Source organism: Eschrichtius robustus, chromosome 15 (assembly GCF_028021215.1).
Source record: "Eschrichtius robustus isolate mEscRob2 chromosome 15, mEscRob2.pri, whole genome shotgun sequence".
Classification (NCBI taxonomy): domain Eukaryota; kingdom Metazoa; phylum Chordata; class Mammalia; order Artiodactyla; family Eschrichtiidae; genus Eschrichtius; species Eschrichtius robustus.
Genome location: NC_090838.1, coordinates 25,285,905 through 25,306,428, shown reverse-complemented (window position 1 = coordinate 25,306,428; position 20,524 = coordinate 25,285,905). Strand labels below are relative to the sequence as shown.

General features: G+C 47.4%; 1 protein-coding gene across 1 annotated transcript in view; it reads left to right on the top strand.

Annotated features, from left to right (window-relative positions):
- Positions 1-17,097, top strand: part of XDH (xanthine dehydrogenase) — a 61,213-nt gene extending 44,116 nt beyond the window's left edge. Inside the window, exons 25-36 of the mRNA XM_068563952.1 lie at positions 2,532-2,723; positions 2,902-3,047; positions 3,865-3,946; positions 4,455-4,550; positions 5,190-5,318; positions 5,909-5,983; positions 8,144-8,196; positions 9,986-10,100; positions 10,758-10,823; positions 12,283-12,471; positions 13,786-13,962; positions 15,584-17,097. Of these exons, the coding sequence (XP_068420053.1) occupies positions 2,532-2,723; positions 2,902-3,047; positions 3,865-3,946; positions 4,455-4,550; positions 5,190-5,318; positions 5,909-5,983; positions 8,144-8,196; positions 9,986-10,100; positions 10,758-10,823; positions 12,283-12,471; positions 13,786-13,962; positions 15,584-15,634 (1,371 nt within the window). The 3' untranslated portion in view covers positions 15,635-17,097. The remainder of the gene's footprint in view (positions 1-2,531; positions 2,724-2,901; positions 3,048-3,864; positions 3,947-4,454; positions 4,551-5,189; positions 5,319-5,908; positions 5,984-8,143; positions 8,197-9,985; positions 10,101-10,757; positions 10,824-12,282; positions 12,472-13,785; positions 13,963-15,583) is intronic.
- The last annotated feature ends 3,427 nt before the right edge of the window (positions 17,098-20,524 follow it).

The following is a 20,524-nucleotide window of genomic DNA, read 5'->3' as shown; positions in this document are numbered from 1 at the left end:
AGAAGGTCACAGTATGGTGGGGGAGACAGATAATCAAAGATAAAATGAAGTGCAATTGACAAAGTGCTAAGGGAAAGCAAAAATGGAATTGAGACATATAAAAATCATCTAGGATGACTAAGACTGAAAAAATCAAAGACCCCCAAAAGCAACCTGTGGGAAAGAGGCTATAAATGGGGAAGTAAACTAAAGCCAAAATGAAACAAACAAACAAAAGCTACCATTTAGCTCATCAGAGAGATGAGTTATTACACTTTAAAGAAAGAACAGGATGCTATAAAAATGAGGCAGTCTAAGAATAAAAATGAAGCCTTGTGAATTGAAACTGTGAAAACAGAAGGGTTGAAAGAAACTTGAGGTGCTCTCTTAAAAAAAGAGAAAACAATGGGGAAAAATAGCAAGAAAATACAAGAAAATTTGAGGACCAGTCCAGGAGATCCAAATAATAGAAGTTTCAGAAAGAAAGAATAGAAAAAAGAGAGAGAAGGAAAACTACTAAGAAATAATTCAAGAAATTTCCCAAAACTGATGGGCATATATTTTGAGATTAAGAGAGCCTATCCAGTAACCAGCACAATAAAGGAAGATAGACTTATGCTAATTTACATTATTGTGAAATTTTAGAAACCCGGGGACAAAGGAGATATTACAATTTTCAGGGAGGAAAAAAAAACGGAACTCATTCCAAGAGTTGGAAAGGTATTGGTTGGATTTCTCAATACTGGGGAGCTAGAATGCATTAGTAAAATGCCTTCAAAAATGCTGAGGGTAAATGGGAAACTTATTGCCAGCCTAGAATTCTGTATACAGCCAAATCATGAATTAAGGGTGAGAGTAGAATAAAGACTTTTCAGACATGCAAGTTCTCAAAAATGTACCTCTAGATATACACTTTTTGGGAAGATATTGACGGTTGTACTCCAATAATATAAGGGTGTAAAACTAAGAAAAGGGAAGACATGGGATCTAGAAACAGGAGATTCAATGTGGAGAGAGGCAGAGGGAATCCTTGGGATGAATGTGAGGGGAAAACCCCTGGGTGACAGCTGAACAGAAGCCTAGGGGCTGCCAATTTAAATTGAAGCTGGCCAGAAGGCTCCAGAAACAATTTCTTCAAAAAGATGAGACTGATAGAAAATCAAATGTGTTTGAACATATTGAAAACAAATTTGTAGTAATATGTGCATAGAAAATGAAGCAAATGAAAAAAATAAAGATAATTGTTAACTCCAAGGGGGAAAATATTATCCCCCAAGAAAGAGAAGTAAACCTAGTATAACTACATGGTTCAACTGTAAGTGATGTTTACAGAATGATTAAATGGACGGTTGATGAGAAGAAAGTATAACTATACAAGGACGAGGGGAGACAGGAAGCTGGTGTATATGTAGAGAAAGGGGGTTGGGCGGGAACTAAATCCTCGTTTTCCATGATGGGAAAACAGTATAAAAAGTCTAAAACCGAACAAGTCAAGAAATGGCAATATAAACACATTATTTAGAGATGTGGAAGACAATGTAAATAGCTGACAAAGAGTAAGTGGTTGCTTCTGGGGAGTGGAAGGAAGAAAGTGGAGGCGGCTGCTGTTTTGCATAACATGGCTTATGGAAGTATTTGATTCTTTAAACTATTTGCAGTACAAGTTTAATGGGAATAAAGTCACCAATTTTTTAAAAGAGGCAAGTGATCAATTCCAACTAGAAGATCTGGGAGGGGCTCCTCCATGTGGGAGCTGAATGGGGATTTTAGCAGGTGGATATGGTGGGGAGGGGCCTCACGGGTGAGAGTAACATGCAGTCAGAAAAGAGGATCAAAAGTATATTGGGGGGACTTCCCTGGTGGCGCAGTGGTTAAGAATCCGCCTACCAATGCAGGGGATGTGGGTTCGAGCCCTGGTCCGGGAAGATCCCACATGTTGGGGAGCAACTAAACCCGTGCACCACAACTACTGAGCCTGCGCTCTAGAGCCCAAGAGCCACAACTACTGAGCCCGCGTGCCACAACTACTGAAGCCCACACGCCTAGAGCCCATGCTCTGCAACAAGAGAAGCCACCGCAATGAGAAGCCCACGCACGGCAACAAAGAGTAGCCCCCTCTTGCCGCAACTAGAGAAAGCCCGTGGGCAGCGATGAAGACCCAACGTAGCCAAAATAAATAAATAAATAAATTTATTTATTTTTTTAAAAAAAAGTGTATTGGGGAAAGGTCAGTAAGTGTCTTGAATTCCATGCTTAAAGATATACAGACTTCACTCTGGAGATAGTAAGTGCCACTTTGAAGCAAGTGCTTGACCTGCAATGACCTTATATTTCAGAATGAGGCATAAATTAGAAGGAGGAGACACAGGAGGCCAGGAGTGCACTAAGGAGGTTTGCAATACCCCAGGAAAGCAATAACTTGGGCCTGAGGAAGGACAGTTGACTGTGGGCCTGGCAGAGGTGGGGATGGGCACAGCCCTTGAAACTCCTTTTTTGAGGAGCCAATGAAATCCATGCATTGTTCTCTCCCATTTTGGTTTCTTCTGCTTCAGATAATGGAACGAGCTCTATTCCACATGGACAACAGCTATAAAATCCCCAATGTCCGGGGCACTGGGCGGCTGTGCAAGACCAACCTGCCCTCCAACACGGCCTTCCGGGGCTTTGGGGGCCCCCAGGCATTGTTCATTGCCGAGCACTGGATGAGTGACGTCGCGGTGACCTGTGGGCTGCCTGCAGAGGAAGTAAGCGGGGAATCTGGGGGCACAAGTCAGAGGGGGTTAGCCTGCTTTGTATCTTGGACATCTTCCGTGGGGGTAGAGGATGGGCAGGTGCTGGTGAGGGGCGGGAAGCTCAACTTCCAGTTATGCCCCCCTGGTCTCTTGCCACCGACCAGGCCTCAGTGTCTCTCTCCTTGGGAAGGTACGGAGGAAGAACCTGTACAGAGAAGGGGACCTGACACACTTCAACCAGAGGCTTGAGGGTTTCAACTTGCCCAGGTGCTGGGATGAATGCCTGAAGAGCTCTCAGTATCACGACCGGAAGACTGAGGTTGACAAGTTCAACAAGTAAGCGCCAGGAGGGGAGGCGCCTGACGTTGTGGGGCTCTCTGGGTTTCAGATTCTATAGCCTTCTTGCTGAACTCAAAATAAGAATAATAACTTAATAGGTAACTTAGGAGGCTGCTGTGTTTGCTAACTCAGTCACAGCCATCTCTTTGAGATCCTGAAATGGTCTTCAGCCCTGGGGCTCGGGGCTCACAGCACTCAGCGTCATAGCACGTCAGCGTGGTCCATCTTTATACGTTTGTGTGCCTTCTGGGCAGACAATGTTCTAGAGAACACCGGCCTGGGACTAAGAACACCACGTTATGTGCCTACCTCTGACACTAATCTATAAATGTGACCTTGGCAGTCACTCCGTCTCCTTGGGTCTCAGTTTCATCATCTGTAGAGTGGGGATAATTGTGCTGGCTCTGTCTTTCTGACAGAGTTACTTGGATAAGCAAATATACAGCACAAAGAAAGTATTATCATTATCATCAGCGAGCCACAGTTCCTCCTTGGGGCGAGTACAGTCCAAGATCACCAGAGCACTCTGACCCAATCCGAATCCCACTCAGGGAAGCAGAGCGGTGACACTTTAAAGTCAAGACTTTCAAGGGTGGGCCCTGTTTCAGCTCCACTGGAGGATCTAGAACCCAAATTTCCACTGTTCTCATTTTGTCTACACAATTGAAGCACAACTCAGTTATGACAGAGACTAAGTGGGCAATTCCAAGGATGCTTTGTCCCAATTTTACAAAGATAGTGACCTAAGATATGTCCAATCTGACATGAATATAGTGGAGAAGCTGCTATGAGAATTTTTTTTTTTTTCCTTCAGGGAGAATTGTTGGAAAAAGAGAGGATTGTGCATAATTCCTACCAAATTTGGAATAAGCTTCACAGTTCCTTTTCTGAATCAGGTAATTGCTTTATATAATTTTGTCCATCTCCACTGCACTGGGGCCCCATTTCCCCCTCTGCTTGCAGTGTTGCAAGGGAAAGCCCATTGTCACGGGAACAGAGCTGACCAGAGGAACTCTTTGCTGTTTAAATGAAAGTTGAACTTGCACATCCCTATTTGATCTGGGGTCAATGTCTAGTTCTTATCTTCCTGCCTATAGGACTATGGACATCTGTTCTGCCTTTCTGATCCCATTTCTTCGTCAAGAGAATCAGGACAAAGACCTACCTCCCTCTTAGGATGGGTGACAGAGAGATATGAAAAAAAAAAAGTAGTTTTGCAAACTACTGAAAGACTATATAATTAGATCATGAGATTTATACTGCTTTGATTTTTCTGTCTGAGGTTTCTATCCAAATTTCTACTGCTGGTTTTCTTTTTCCTGGGCTCCAGTACTTTTGGTCCCAGGCCTTAAACTGAGTTAGGATTTGCTGAATTTTCTGTTTGGTATCGTTCTCTTCCCTTAGGCAGGAGCCCTGATCCATGTGTACACAGATGGCTCTGTGCTGGTGAGCCACGGGGGCACAGAGATGGGCCAAGGCCTTCACACCAAGATGGTCCAGGTGAGCAGTCTGGAGCCCGTGGGCATCCGCCCCAGCACTGTGGTGTCTGCGTGAGGGAAGATGCTGTGAAAAAGAGAGCAGTGCCACATACCAGAAGCAGAGGCGGGCCTAGGCTCTGGCCCTAGCCCTGCTGCTCATTTACATGTGACCCTGGGCAAGTCTGCTCCTCCTCTTGGCCTCAGTTTCCCCATCTGTGCGAAGGGGTTGGCCAGGTGATGATTCAGGCCACTTCCATCACCAGCCCTCTAGGGCTCTGTGACTGTGTGTAAGGTGTGTGTGTTATGCGTATTAAGGTAGCTGGCTACCCTCACTCACACGGCACTCCTCCCAGGGGCGCTGAGTTAGAGTTGGCATACATGCTTGGCCTGTGGGCATGGGCCAAACTGGATTTTTTTAAAAGCCAGGGTTAGTTTAAAAAGGCATTGTTCATCACCATTACATTTATGACTTTTTTTTAATCCAACCAAACCACTCCATAAAGTACTGCTTCAGATTCAGACAGATGTGAGAGCATCCGAGTCTCAGTAGAATTATGGTTTACGAGATGATTTTCTTTCCTGTAACAGTGAATCTGAATCCCATCTTGGGGAGAAGGTAGCCAAGTGCTTCCCTAGGGGGTGACGTCCTCTCTGTTCGCAGGTGGCCAGCAGAGCTCTGAAGATCCCCACCTCTAAGATCTACATCAGCGAAACAAGTACTAACACTGTGCCTAACAGCTCTCCCACGGCTGCCTCTGTCAGCACCGACATCTACGGACAGGCCGTCTACGTAAGGAGCCTCAGGGGCCACCGCGCTGAGGGCCAGCCCAAGGCGGGGGGCCTGGAGAGTCCCCGGGCTGGGGGCTGGAGTGGTTCCTTGCAGGCTCGCGGCTGTGGCCATGCCTCTGGCTCTCTTCTCCAGGGGACACCAAGCTAAAAGAGGGGCTCAAGACCCACGACCACTTCCATCAAGGCCAGGAAGGATGAACGTGGGAGGGCAAGGGCAGCTGGAGGGAAAGCAGGGGATTCTGGGAGGACACAAGACAATGGAGCGAAATTGAAATTCGATTGTGGGGTCAGCCAGGTCAGACCACGTGCTTTGTTTGATGTCATCCAACAAAGGCGTTTGATGGGAGAAGGCACCTCCTTAGGGATCCCTCAACATCTCCCCCTCTGTCAGCCTCAGGACTGGGTCAGGAAGTGTTCTCCAAGCAAGGGCCAACGGCTTCTACCCGGGGACTCAGACATTCCCAAGAGGGTGGCAAGGGCTATCTGAGTGGCACTCTGGGCACAGCATCGCTTGGAGGACCTCGGGGTTTTGTTTGGGTCTGGGAACGCAGAGGACTGATGTGTCTGCCATGCGGGGCATGTGTTCTTCAGGAAGCCTGCCAGACCATCCTGAAAAGGCTGGAACCCTTCAAGAGAAAGAATCCCAGTGGCTCCTGGGAAGACTGGGTAAGTCTGAGCTGATTCGAGTCGTTTTTGCAAATTAAAGTGAAGTTAAGAGCAGGGCTTTGTCCCTGATCCTGGGCAGGAATAAGAAGTTGGGATCTAGTCACACACGCAAAGAGAAGTTGAGGTGCTCTGTGTGCTTTCACAGGACAAGTCAGTGCTCAGCCATACTGGGCCCCTCTCTACAGTGTTCATAGTTGAGGGAAGTCACTTGAGGAGAGTTTTTGATCCAGAATCTTGACAGCCCTGTGGGAACTAGGGGTTTGGCTACCCTGAGCCTCAGAAGATGGGGTGAGTGCTACCTCTGCCTCACTGAGAAGTCTTGGTCCCTTGGGGCTGGTCCCTCGCCCCACTTGTTTGCAGTCTTGATGAGCCTCGTTTTCTCCAAACCTCCATCTCTCGGAGGGCTGCCCCAGGAGCCTCTCCCCTTGCCCAGCTCTGGGGTCCGGAGACTCTATCTGTGAGGGGGCAGGGAAAAAGATACTGCCCACGAGTTTATATCGTCTCTCTGATTTTAAGAGTGACACAACAAGCACTCATGATAAGAATGAGCCCGGTTCTCTGATTTCTGGTTCAGAAGCCTGCATGTCAAAAACCCTCAGAGGGAGCTGCAAGGAAGTGTCTCTCAGGTGGGAGACCTCAGCTGCTCCCATGAGCAGAAATAGCAATGGTGGCCCTGCCTCACCTTCCCCTAATGTTGGAGTGAAAGGACTGGATATAATAGTAACACATAAAAGGTGACCACACGTGAACCAGCACAGATAGTACAAGTCTCCCTCAATAGAGTCAAAGAAAATAAGCTATTTCTCTCTGACTCACTCACCTTACTATGCCTCATACAACCTGTACTTCCCTGCCCACACTCATAGATACCACATGAATGTGGGTTGATTTTGGTAGTTTGAATTTTAGTATGGATTTGTAAGGCAACGTAATTGTTTTTAATAATGCCTTTCCGATCCGTTGACCTGGGCTTTGTCCTCAACTATCGGCCATGTAGTCCAGTGTTCCTTATAGGCAGATAACCCCCAAAAGGCCATTATCAGAAGGGTGTGATCAGGAGATGACAGGCATCAAAGCTCTTTAGTGTTTGTACTGTACTGAAAAACAAGCCATTACTGCCACCACTATGATCTATGTATATATTTGATATCACACACATATAGTAAGGATCCTAGAGAAATTTTTTCTCTAAACCTTAGTTTTCTCATCTGTAAAATGAAGATAATAATCTTCATAAATGCTGATCTTATAGGATTGCACTGAATATTAAGTAAGACGGTATCTGTAAAGGACTCAATAGCATCTGGTATATAGTAAAGTGCTTGGTAATTGACAATGATTATGATGCAAACTATATCAGTAACAAATTAAATCTTAGAGCTGTGGATATTGAAAGAAAGAGAGAGAGAGGAAGGAAGGAAGGAAGGAAAATTTATTATGTAGCTAAAGAGACAGAATGGGTGGAGAGATGGATAGCTTTATTAATAGGAAAGTATAAATAAGAACACAAGGCTAACATGTTAAGTATCAAATGAGCAGTGTACAGAGCTGCTGTTGTAATGCCCAGATTAGGGAGTAATCACAGGAGAAGTGGATGAAGAGGCAAGCTTGAGCTGGTTGCTGAGGGAAGAAAAGGATTTGGGCAGATATAGCAGAGGACCCACATAAACAAAGGTGCAGACGTGTGGGGACATGAAGGATTGGGAGAGACTTAACACTTGATTTAGGCTGGAGTAGCAATGGCGTGTGTGTTACATAAAGCCAGAGAGAAGACTGGGGTCCTGAATGTCAGGCATTTGGTCTATTGCTCTGTAGGCAATGGGGAGGCGTGGAAAGCTCTAGAGTAGGGAAGTGACATGGGTAGTGTGGTGTGTTAAGATGATCCCTCTGACTTGGCTGGGCTACACGGCAGGGCGAGGAGGCGACTTGAAGCAGGAAGACCAGTTAAGAGGCTACTGCAGTGCTCCAGGCTTCAGATGAGGAGGACCTAGTGCAGGGGGTACGGTGAGAAGGGGAGGTAAGGTATGGAAGTGAGAATCAGTAGTAAAAAGAGTTGATCAGCTTCCAGATGAGGAGGACGAGCTCCTGAAAGTTTAGTGCTGGGCCAGGGTTTCTGGAAACCATGGTTCCCCCTTCCTGATGGCCATTTCCTCTCCTCAGGTCATGGCTGCCTACCGGGGTACAGTGAGCTTGTCTGCTACTGGATTTTACAGGTAAGTAAGGCACTGATCTCGCCCATCTTACAGTGTGTTGTCATCCTAACCTCTGCAGGGCCCTCCAGCACTGAACTCTGTCAGCCTATGGTCAGGAGAGAGCAGTTCCACCAAAATGCTTGTCTCTCCAATGGACTTCCACTAGCTTCAATTTAAAGATCCTCTAAAATACGTGGGCTTACCCAACTCTGTGCCAAAAGCATGAGCTGCATATCGGAAGACCTCTGTTCTAGTTCTGGTCTTAAAGTATACTATTCCACTTGGGGGAATCACTGGTTCTCTCTGAACCTGTCTCCTCATTTATTGACATAGTGCATCAATTACCAGCCACTCCCGCCTCAGCGTTCTCCTCAGCAAGAACCAAAGGCGTCTGGTGTTCCGAGTTACCCGTGTGTTTTACTTTGTGCTACGCGTCAGATTTCTTTAAGGAGGCTTTCCTTCAAAAGAATGAGAGGAGGATTTAGAGCACGTAGTCCTGTTACAAAATACAGAATTCAGGGGACTTAAAGTGAGTTTTAGAAAAAGAGCACGTATCTTCCGCAACTTTAAAATTCAGTAGCAGAGACCCTGTCCAACAGCTTTAGAAGCTGTAAAAAGATATGATCGTATTTACTGTCAGCCATAATGTTTTAGCTTTCTCTGGGAAATTTAACTAGGACCTTTTCTTTCACAGATCAGTGGATTTGGAAAATAGTTCAACGTTTGCTTTAAAAGGTCTTGTGTGAATTTATGAATATATATAATATACGTGTAATATAAATGTATATATATACTTTTAGGGCAAAGTAATGTTTTGCCAGTGCTCCTTGGGTTATGTAATATTTGACCTACACAAACACAAACTAATGCAAATTTTCTCATAAGTTCCTCTTTCATTTTTAGAGTTGATAAAACTGGGGTTATATCAGGGAACACCCAGATGAAGATGGTGAGGTCAGAGGTCAAAGAAGGTGATGATCTCCTGGGAGAAGCCTTTTCCCTCAGCCCTGTATTGGTTTTGTTTTCATGCAGATTCTGATCACATCAGCTCACATCATTATTTCTGTGTAGTGAATAGAATAACACAGATACAGTGTTATAAACAGAGAACACACACACATACGTTCGTATATGTTGACTCATGCAAAATTGGAATCTTATAAGATATTCAGGATTGAAAAAGAAAAAAAAATTATAAAAGAGCATCTGTTTTTATTAACAACCCTCTGCTCAAATCATTTGTTGAAACTTAGAAGGGGTCTGTAGATGAGGAGTAATACCAGGCAAGGTGGCTGCTTTAAGAGGCACCCAAGTTGGCACGAGGTACTGATCTTACTACCTTTCACCTTGAGAAAGGTGAGCAGCCCCATGAGCAGGTGAACTTGTATGAACAGCTCACAAGCTGGCCCAGAAAGAACCTTTGGTTCTGAGATCTTGAATTCCTATTCAGTAGATCATTTGGAGTGTAGCTTACATGTCCTTCATGAGCTCAGGCAGATCTGTCACCTCTCTTTCTACCATGTAGAGGCCAGCATGCTGGGACCCTCCACTGCTCTGCTCTGCAGAATGATTCATATAAAGGCCATTGGCAAAATAGAGCAGAGACAAGGGACAAAGTGCTCCGGAGTGCCTGGGTTTCATGAACAGGTTCAAAATGTTCAAAACTCATGGACTTTTTTGAAGAACAGCTGAATAAAAAATAAAACCTTTAGGGTCTTAAGATTTTATGGGACAAGCTATTTGTGTTTGTATGAGTGGGGGAGCATGTTCCTCTTAATACATGTGCAGTATTTTCTCTTCTCTCCCCCAGGACACCCAACCTTGGCTACAGCTTTGAGACAAACTCAGGGAATGCTTTCCACTACTTCACCTATGGGGTGGCTTGCTCTGAAGTGGAAATTGACTGCTTAACAGGGGATCATAAGGTAAGAAGTTTACAAAACTTTAGTACTAAAGGGAAAAAGAGAAACGTCTGAAATTGCAATACAAAGAGCTGATAGGAATGAACTTTCTGGTTGGGAAAACAATGTGTTGAATCATGCCTTGGCAAACTTCCTATAAAGGACCAGAGAGTAAATATTTTAGGTTTTCTGGGCCACAGAGGCTCTGCCTCAATTATTTCACTCTGTCTTGTGGTGTGAAAACAGACATGAACGTGTGTCAACAGATGCTCATGGATGTGTTCCCATAAAATGTAATCTATGCACACTGAATGTGAATTTCGTATAGTTTTCATGTGTCACAACATATTCTTTTTATTTTTGTCATCATTTAAAAATGTGACAACCATTTGTAGCTCACAGGCCCTAGAAAAACAGGGGATAGGCTGGGTTCAGCCTGTGGAATGTAATTTGTGAACCCCTTCCTTACATGATCAACCCAGACACAGACAGGTTCAAAGCCTCAGGAACCTGGGGACCTGCCCTTCCTACTCACACTCCTGCCTGAGTGTGCCCGGAGTGCTCTGCTTGTGAAAGTACTACTCAGGTTGGCACTTAATAACCTAAGGGTCACCAAGACCCATCTATCATTCCACACATCCCTTTCTTTTCAAACTGCTTTTATTTTGCTGTCTGCACTAGAACCTCCGCACAGACATCGTCATGGATGTTGGCTCCAGTCTGAACCCTGCCATCGACATTGGACAGGTAAGACTCCTGGGGGGTCAGAGTGGTGACAGACTTGGCCACTGATGTGCCCCACCACCTCCTAGGGTCCCCAGACACAGCATGTTGTCCACTGTCATTTTTAAGCAGGTCTGAGCACGGTACCAAGTGAGTCTCCCTGAGTGGGATTTAGGTAGATGAGAGCCCACCCACCTCTCGGGGCGGAAGACAAATCCACGTGGTTAAACCTGGAAAGGGCACTCATACATCAGAAAACAAGATGATGGGTGGTGGGAACACTGGGTGTGCACACACTCAAACGCACGCACACATGCACACACACGCACACGTGCGTAGTCTGAGCGGGAGCATGAGGGGGAGTGGAGATTGAGTTTGGGATCAATGTGCAGGCCGCGGGGTCTCGGGTCAGAGGCATCTTCTCCCTCCTCATTCCTCTTCCACCGAGGACAGCTGTTGCACACTAGGAAGTAAATGCTACCAAGCACGGGGTGGTGGAGGGTCCTGGGAGCAAAAGACATGGGTTCCAGCAAGAGGAATAAAGGGATGGCTGGAAGAAAATCACTTTTGGAAAATAGGAGAGTATTAAGCAGAGCAGCAGAACAGAAAAAGACAGAGGGAGGAATCAAGAACTGAGGTATTGAACATCTGGCAGAAAATGTTCATGGTGTTTCTCAAAACTGGACAGTTACTGAGTATAGAGAAACTTAGTCATAAATCTGTTTATTAACTCACTGAACAGTTGTGGTGAGGAGCCCCTCCTACAGGCAGGCGCAGGGCTCAGCATGGCAGACACAGATGCTCAGCCCCCGGTCTCCCCCAAACACACTTGTTTAGCTACAATGGTGCCACATATCACGACTCTGAGCAGTGAGGCTGGGAGAGCAGACGTGTGGGCCAGCAGAGCATGGCAGTGCCCTTTAAGAGATCTGTAAGCTACAGCAGAGGCGCTCTTCTCCCGGAGGGCAGGCAGGGCTGGGAGTTCAAAAAGCCTCAATTCTACTATCCAGGAAAGTCCTCCTCTCTTGTGGGGCTGCCCCAAAGCGCATGGTCCCACTCAGCACACAGGAGGGGCGTGGGCCCCTGTGGGACGCTCAGCCACCATCAGCTCACGAGCTTGCTTCTCAGCTCGGGGTCGCCATTTCTCCCCTGGCAACGTGGAAGGAACATCTCCATCTGCCACGCGGCAGGTTCTAATGGGAAATTACGCCTACAGCTGCGTGTCCCTCCTGGAATGGCCGACAAGTTCTGAAACTGATTTCAACCTCAGTGCCTTTGCTCTGCCTACACTGATGCCTGGCAAAGGCCCAGATCAGTTATCCTGGGCTGGGGAGGGAGCCAGGGAAGCAGTGGGGGGCTGTTTTCAGCTTCTTTCCAGGCTCCACTGCAGGTGGGGCTTGGTGCCCGCTGTGGGAAGCAACACCTGTCTTTGGGTGAGGGGGGCGGGAAGGCAGGGTAGCCACGGTCTCTGCCTGCCCTGCAGGTGGAAGGGGCATTTGTCCAGGGCCTGGGCCTCTTCACCCTGGAGGAGCTCCACTACTCCCCTGAGGGCAGCCTGCACACCCGCGGCCCCAGCACCTACAAGATCCCTGCGTTCGGCAGCATCCCCACGGAGTTCAGAGTGTCCCTGCTCCGCGACTGTCCCAACAGGAAGGCCATCTATGCATCCAAGGTACTGTTGCCCTGGGTCTGTGCTACCTTCCCGTCTACACTGTGGGAAACCACGGGTGGTGATGAGGGCCTCCAGCCACCCGCCATGTGGGTCTGTGGGGGGCTCGTGTGGAAGAGAGAGGAGAGCCTGACACGAGCCTTGGTGAGGGCGATGGAGGGGTGGGCAGTCCTGCCTGGGAACATGGGGAACTGGGTCAAGGATGACATCACCTCTGTGTGGTCCAAGCCAGCTCTTGCGGGTACGCTCAGAGGGATTCCTTAGTTCAGTCCTGTAGGTCGAACCCTGACCTACACCCCCGTCTCAGGTGTGCATTCCCGATGCTTGATCTTAGAGATGACCTCACAGGTCCAGCACCCATGTTGTCTCATGAGAATCAGCCTATTCACTGCACATGGGGCAGTGCCTCTGTGCACACACTTTCACCTCCTTCAGGGTCCACCACTACACCTTAATTCTTGATCAGCACTCCTGGATGGTTATAACCATTCTCTATTTCCTCCATGCCCTGAATAAGTATGAAAAAATGGTTGAAAATCAATCAAGCTGATTGATACAGTCGTTGGTCTAGGAAGGAAGACAGATAATTACTTGTAACCAATGAGACACAGCCCTTTGCTCATCTCACGGTTTACTTTACTGTGGGAGGGCCTGGGATACTTTGTGATCCTTGCCATTGGCTCTTACACTTTACTTCACATCAGATCACTGGGCGGTGGAGCTCATGATAAAAATGCAGCTCCACTGGGCTCACCCTTAGAAATTTTAATTCGGTAGGTCTGGGGTACAGCCCTGGAAACTGCATTTTTAGCAAGTGTCCCTAGTGATTCTGATACAGGCAGTCTGTGATCTATGCTTTGGGGGGATAAAACAACCTCTGCTAGAAAATAGTTTAATTCCTATTTGTCATGATGCCTCTATTTCAGCAAAATTGTAAGAATAATTATGATGCCTGTAAATGTTGGTGACAGAGCTGCAGGTGGATTATTCCCCTAGGCTTATTGCTGTGAGGAAAGGGTCAGATTTTTTTTTTTGTCTGTAAAATATAGTTACTTAATATAACTTTCAACGGTCCATTGTATTTGCATGGTGTCATCAGAGAAAATCACATAGTAAGAGTTAGAAGAAATAGACCCACAAGGTTGAGTCATTTACTAGACTGATTGTTCTCAGCCTCTGATTAATTTTGACCGTCCCTCCTGTCTTGCTCGATGCAGCCACTATTGCTGGCTGGGCCACCCGGCATCCCCAGCCCTGCAGATGTGGAAGCTGGGCCCTCCCCTGACTCCCCGCCTATACTCTGCTCTGCCCACTCAGGCTGTTGGGGAGCCGCCCCTCTTTCTGGGCGCCTCCATCTTCTTTGCCATCAAGGATGCCATCCGCGCAGCTCGGGCTCAGCACACAGATAATAATACGAAGGAGCTTTTCCGGCTAGACAGCCCCGCCACCCCGGAGAAAATCCGTAATGCCTGCGTGGACAAGTTCACCACCCTGGTATGATGCCCGCTCAGTCTGGGGAGGCGGGGCATAGGCTGGGGAAGGTTCTCTTGCAGAGAGAGGGGTGAGACGGTAGGCTCTCTCTCAACTGGGAAGCCTTGGGTCCACCCCCGCCCTCTGCTATGCAGTTGAGGTACCTCCTCCAACCTGCAGGAAAATAACAAGAAACCCCTTAAAGCTGCAGCTTGCAGCTAGGCCTCCTGAGAGGAAGGAGGGCTGTTTGATGCACATTTATCACCCACAGATTTCATTATTTTCCATAAAGTTGAGGGTGATGGATAAAACTCCAGAAGAACCTAATCTTTTGTGCCCATCCCTGGCATTTTTGAGACCCTTCTCTGTTAAACACGCTGTGTGAGGTACTAAGGAGATGGAGAGAAAAAGAAGAATTAATTAATGAATGAGATGGACCACATTTGTTCTGTGATTACCCTGTGCCATGCTGATACTGGGGACACATAAGTGTCCTTGAAGAATTTGCAGCCTTTTAGGAAACCAGATGATTGCACTACGTGGTGATCGGTTACTACCTTGGAGGCGTGTGTAGCAGTGAACTCCACAGTCACTGGAATCATTTTGGGGAAGCCCCTATGTGATGCCTGTGGAGACAATGCCTGGCAAAAGGAGGCTGTGCCGGGACAGTTTCATCCACTGTTGGAGCCTCAGAAGCAGCGCATTCTCTGAGTTGGGCTGAAGTGGGCCCTGCATACACAGGACTCTCCAACTGCCTTTGCAGCCTCTGTTGAGTTAGCAGAACTGGATTCTTCCTGATACCCAAGTTGGATTTCCTCTTGGGTATTTGATAGGAAATTCGATAGGCCTTTTGGGTTTCAAGATGAAGTGGGTACTCATGAACCCAGTGTTCCAGGGATGGGAAGGGTACAGGAGAAGCCCTGGGGGCAGGCAAATCTGCCGTCAGTACTGAGGGTGAGGAAGGCAGATGGGTCCCCAGTCAGGCTGCCCTTTAGGTTTTCCAGTAGATTTAGCTTCAGCTTGAGGACCACACAGCTCATGTGCGGGGCTCCCAGGCAGTGAGATGCCCACACCTGGGCAGCAACCTTCCCATAGCCCAGAACCTTCCCACCGTGGCCCCAGTGCTGACCGTTACCCAAACCCCATTCTCACAGGGCAGAGGTGCTGCATGGCCCCCAGTAAGCGCACACAGATTGCAAAGTTAGCTCCTTGTAAACAGTCTGATGCAGAACTCAATGATTTGATGAGCCCCTCCCTCTGAGGCCCTAGACCTAAAGCAAAGATTCTAACCTAAGCCCCTTCCTTTGTGATGCTACAACACACCGGTGATTTAAAATCCCTGCAATGGATTTGCATGAGCAGCTGATCCATGAGCCAACTGTGCTTTTGAAGGACTGTGTCACATGACAAAGGACCACTTCTGTATTTGGTCATCCCTGGATCTCCACAGCCTGCCACAGTGCTTACCACATGGACCGTGCTTAATAAAAATAAACGAATGACTAGGAAATTAAGGGGTCCTGCCCTGGGGGCACTCCCACCAGCTGGGACTGCAGAGTGGTGTCTGGTCTTGGAATGGTGGTTGGCACTGGTGTCCCGAGCTATGTGAAGACCCTGCAATAAGTTCTCTATTGTTCCTTCCTAGTGTGTCACTGATGTACCAGAAAATTGTAAACCCTGGTCTCTGAAGGTCTGAAGAAAAAAGCCCCATTGGAGTCTTCTTATCCTACACTGGGGATTCCATGGAAGATGGAACTTGCCCTGCAGAACATGAATTTATAAAAGTTGCAGGATGACAACGGTGTGATTCATCAGGATGGTGTTTGGAAGAACAGTGAATGCATTGGAAGATTTTGATCAAAAATATGATTTATAAACACAATGATAAGCAAATTCGGAAATGTTAGGCCCAAGTGGCTAATAGGCAATTAGCATCATTTCATGTCTGTTGTAATCATGTATTTGAAATAATAGGTTTAGGAAGTGTTTGTGCTATGTTCCAACTCACTGGACAGCCTGTATAACCTCGTGTTGACAGCGTCTGTCCTTCAAAGAGGATTTCCACAAACCTCCAGAAGCGTAAACCAAAGTAACTCTAAATCTGTGTGCCTTCCTCCGAAAGCTTTTCCTTCAAACCAATGAGCGTCATATTATAACCTCATATCCACACTCAGATTTGCAATGGGACAGTGGGGTGAGATTCAAACCTCTAAGCACTTCATTGGAGAGAATAAAGAATGAAACAAATTCAAGGTTAATTGGATTTAATCTTCTTAAGCTGCATAAAGTAAGATTATTCTATAACACCAAAAGCCAACAAACCCAGTTATTGAGTATCTACAATGCATTAGCTTCTTCCTCTTCTCCTTTGTGCATTAAAAAAAGATCAGGTTTAAAAATCTTCAACTGAAGCCAGTAGTTCCCATCTACAAATGAGGCTACTCGAATCAAGATAGGCCAGAGAAAAAACAGTCAAGGAGCCTGGGTTCTCTTCCCAGCCATGTCTCTAACTATCTTTGTGACCTTAGACTGTCACTTCCCTTTTCTGTGCTTCATTTTACTGCAAAATGAAAGGATTGGACTGGAATAATCTCTTAAGGTCTTCTCTGGATCTAAACGTCTATAAATATATGACCTAAAAACTCCAGTTACATAAGGGAACTGCAGCGCTCAGAGGCTTGTTTCCCTTACTGTGATGTGCTATCTGGGCTTCATGAACTTGACTTAAATCCCCCCAAGTGTCTGAGGTTGGAAAAGACAATAGGAGAAAGGCAAGGATCCCCTCTGCTTGCTCTGACGGGTGATTTCATCACTACCTGGTGCTAGGTGGACAGTGTGACCTTGTCATGTGCCTTCACTGTATAAAATATCCAACATTCTGCTGGATGGGATCCACGGTTCTGGCCACAGAAGGAGGACAGTGTAAACCACGCAGCTGAGCCCGGTGCTTGATGTCACTAAGAAATGAAACTGTCAGCTGGTTGGCATGTGAGAAATGCTTATTAATCACCATAATCACACCAAATGCTGACATCTGCCATATATTAGCCAGCCTTCATTGCTAGAGAATGCACACACCAAACACTCACATGTACACACACACACACACTTTCTTACAAAATTCCTTTCTTCAGAATATTCTAGACTGTTTTACAGCATGATGAAAACTGAAGAGCTTTAGAAATAAAACCGGTATTTGCACTGAGATCCACACAGGCCCGTTTCATTGATCTTCTGGAATGTTCTAGGACATGGCCTGAAACTGAGATGTGTCTGTCAGCTGTTATTAGTCTATCAGGGCTGAGCAATGACTGAATTCCCTTCTGAGCTTAGGAACAGAGGCAAGGCAGGGTGGTCGTGAAAATCAAACAGGCAAGTGCTTTGTGAGCTGTAAATCACCCTGCTATTCCGAGGTGTTACCTTCCTCGGACACCTGGCCTTGCCTTGTCGTCTTATCTGTAAACTGCTTCAACTCTGTAAAGTGAGGGTCCTTGGGCTTGGTGTCGCACAGGCGATGCCAGCATTGACTGCAGTATCTCACTGCAACCTGAAGAGGGCAGTGGAAGACTGGACATGAGACCATAGTCTCCAGCTGGCCCGGCAGCTTCGCGTCTGCTGTAGGTTAGTTACCGGGGAGTTGCTTTAGTGCCTCAGGATAGACCAGGTATCTTCAAAGGTCTCTTCAAGAGCCGGATTTGAAGCTGATTTAGCGTTTCAGACTGACAAAAATCTCCTCAAAGGAGCTCTCAGAAGACATGGGTCAGCTGTGGGAGTCCGAACTCCTGGTGAATGGCTGGCAGGGGAAGGCAGGTCTTACTTTCTCAGCATCTACAACTTGCCAGGTGCCAATTTTCGTGTTTCACATACGGGGTCTCATTTAATCATCCCAGTACCCTTAAGAGGTAGTACTTTAATCTCTGTAATGACATGAAGAAGAAACCCTGCCCACAGCCATGCAGAAGGGTTACTCACGGGCATTTACTCCTGGAAAACAGGCTGCGACTGAGCCATGCAGGCAGGGAAACCTGGCATATACTGGGAGTCCATCTGCCTGTCAGAGTGGACCCGTGCTATGCAGGCTCCCAGAGGTTGGAGGAGGCCCCGATCGCCTATCTGTTCGCCTGTGTGCAGGTTAGGATTCTCACAGGGGCGTGACTAAGCCGTGGACTGTGGTCCGAGGGCAGCTGATGAACTTCAACCTACTGCAGCTAGAAGGTGGCTGGGGAGCCCGGACGGGGAGGGCAGGATGGATGGAGGTCGTAGGAGGAACCGTGGGCAAGGGATAAGGACAGAAATAGTCCCAGCGGATTGATTTACGACTGGGAACATCCCCAGGCCCATGGTATTTTTATCTTTAGCGGAGGGGGAGCCTGGAAACCATTCCTTTTGCTGCCTATTTTAGATCCTGGGACAAGGCTGTTCGGAACATGCAGCTTCCTTGACCTGCTGAGGCTTGACGTCACCCTGGGGCCCCCCAGACCCAGGGACCTGTCCTTTTGTTTTGTCTCTATCCTGGACTGGGGGAGTACATGTCCCCAAGGCAGGAGACAGATCCTGTGACAATCTCATCACCTGAAACAAAGCAGCCCACCGATGGGAATGGAAATGTCAGGAACTGCCCAAAGGGTTTTTGGCATCATCTCTGTCCTTGAACTGGCCTGGCCCTGACCTTGTCCAATCTTCTAGACCGACTCAGCATCCTAGAACTGGAAAGAACTTGGGAACCATCAAACTCAAGCTATTTGTTTAAGAGCCAAGAATCGTAAGCCCAGAGAGGGTAACTGACTTGTCTACTGTCCCACAGCCCTTTAGTGGGAGAGACAGGCTTATGACAAGGCTGCCTGACTCCTGGTCCAGATGCTTTAAACTAAATCACACATCCACTAGTCAAGCGAGCCTTCTCTTAGGCAACCTTTGGGTCAAATTGCGGGGAAAATGATAGAATTCTAGTCAGGTGGGGTGGGAAGAAGATATGGACAGCTTGGAGCCCAGGACAAACACTGTGCCCTACTGTCGCCTGTGATCTAGGACAGGATTCTGCAATTGGAATCCTTCTGAAGCTCCACAGGTGGGAACAAAATAGTAAGTGCAAAACATCCCCTTGTTCCAAGTGATGGGCTAGGTCATCTATGCGAGACTTGCATAGGGGCTTGGCTGCCTTTAGCTCATCACCTACCTCAGGGAATAAAGAAATGAAATATAGAGTTTGAGATATTGGAGAGAGAGTATATCTTTGAAGACAGCAAGATGTATATCCTCCCTGTTAAAGAGAAAGGAGGGAGGGAGGAAGGGATGGAGGGAGAGAGAGAGAGACTGTGTATGGGGCAGCGTTTTCCCCCACGAGGTCAGGGGAGGGGGAGCTTCAGGGGTCCACTCAGAGACCCACATCCTGAGAGCTTCTTGAGTGGCTGTGGTTGGATCAGCCTGAGGCAGCAGAGCAGCAAGAGGAAGTGGGTGAGAGCGAGTTACCCATCCTCCAGTGTCAGGGCAAGGATACCAGTGTGGCCACACTGGAGGAAGCCACCCAGGAGGACTGCCTGGAGGGGGCGATGTAATCCCAACAGAGGGAGAGACCATTTTGTGCCTAGGGATCAAACTAGCCTCTGGTCAGCTTGCTCCAGCGTGGCCCACTGGAGCACCTTTCCGAGTGCTCTACTGTGCCTTTGTGACGGCCCGAGCCTGAGACCGGAGATTTCTCACTCAGAAATCTTTCCTGAGATTGAGCCCTGAATGTTGGGGGAGGGGCCTTAAGAACAGCAGTGCCCAGGCTGCTCCCACTGTTTTGATGTACTCAGAACACCAGCCCTAGAAGCACAGAGTGCGTTTCTGAGAGTCTGGGCAGCGTGTGGCTTGCTGCCTTCTCCTCCTGCCTGCCCATCCCCATCACATCCTAGCTGGGCTGGAGACCAGGGCCCTTCCTCTGTGCAGCCAATTGTCCTCACCCATCAACAGTGTTGAACTGACCCATGCGTGTGCCCTGTGTTCTTCCTCCCATGAGATGTGTATTTCCTGGGGTCCTCCTGTCCATGTGATGTACTGGAGGGAGGCTGCCTTTCCTTGCTTCCCACCAAGGCTGGAGTGAACACCTGCCCTGGGCAGTGGCACCAGCATGCCTCAGGCAGTGCTTGGCTATTTAGGAACTGAGTGTGGGCGGGCCAAGCTCCTCTGCTTCTCCTCTTCTTCCTCTCTCTTGGGCAAGTCACTTAGTTCCTCTGAACCTCAGTCTTTTCATCTGTAAAATCGGCTTGAATAATCATACCAACCCTGCAAGAAATTTTTATTTCTAAATGGACACGCATGAGGTATCCACCGCAGCATGGGGAATTGCCCTTCCTGCAAAAAGATTATAAATGGAGATACTCGACTTTGGTACTTGCTTCTAGTCCTTTATCAGACCCACATAATTGTTTTGTACTATAGTTTCTTAAAGCATTTCTATGTACTGAAACAATTATACACAGAAGTGGAACATCTTGTCTATTACTCATGTTTTGAGTATTGTGTTTATAACCAGATACACTGTGAATGTTTGTTTCCCTGTGGAGGGTCTGTTTTTCCTTTAAGAACTTTTTTCTTGAATAAATTC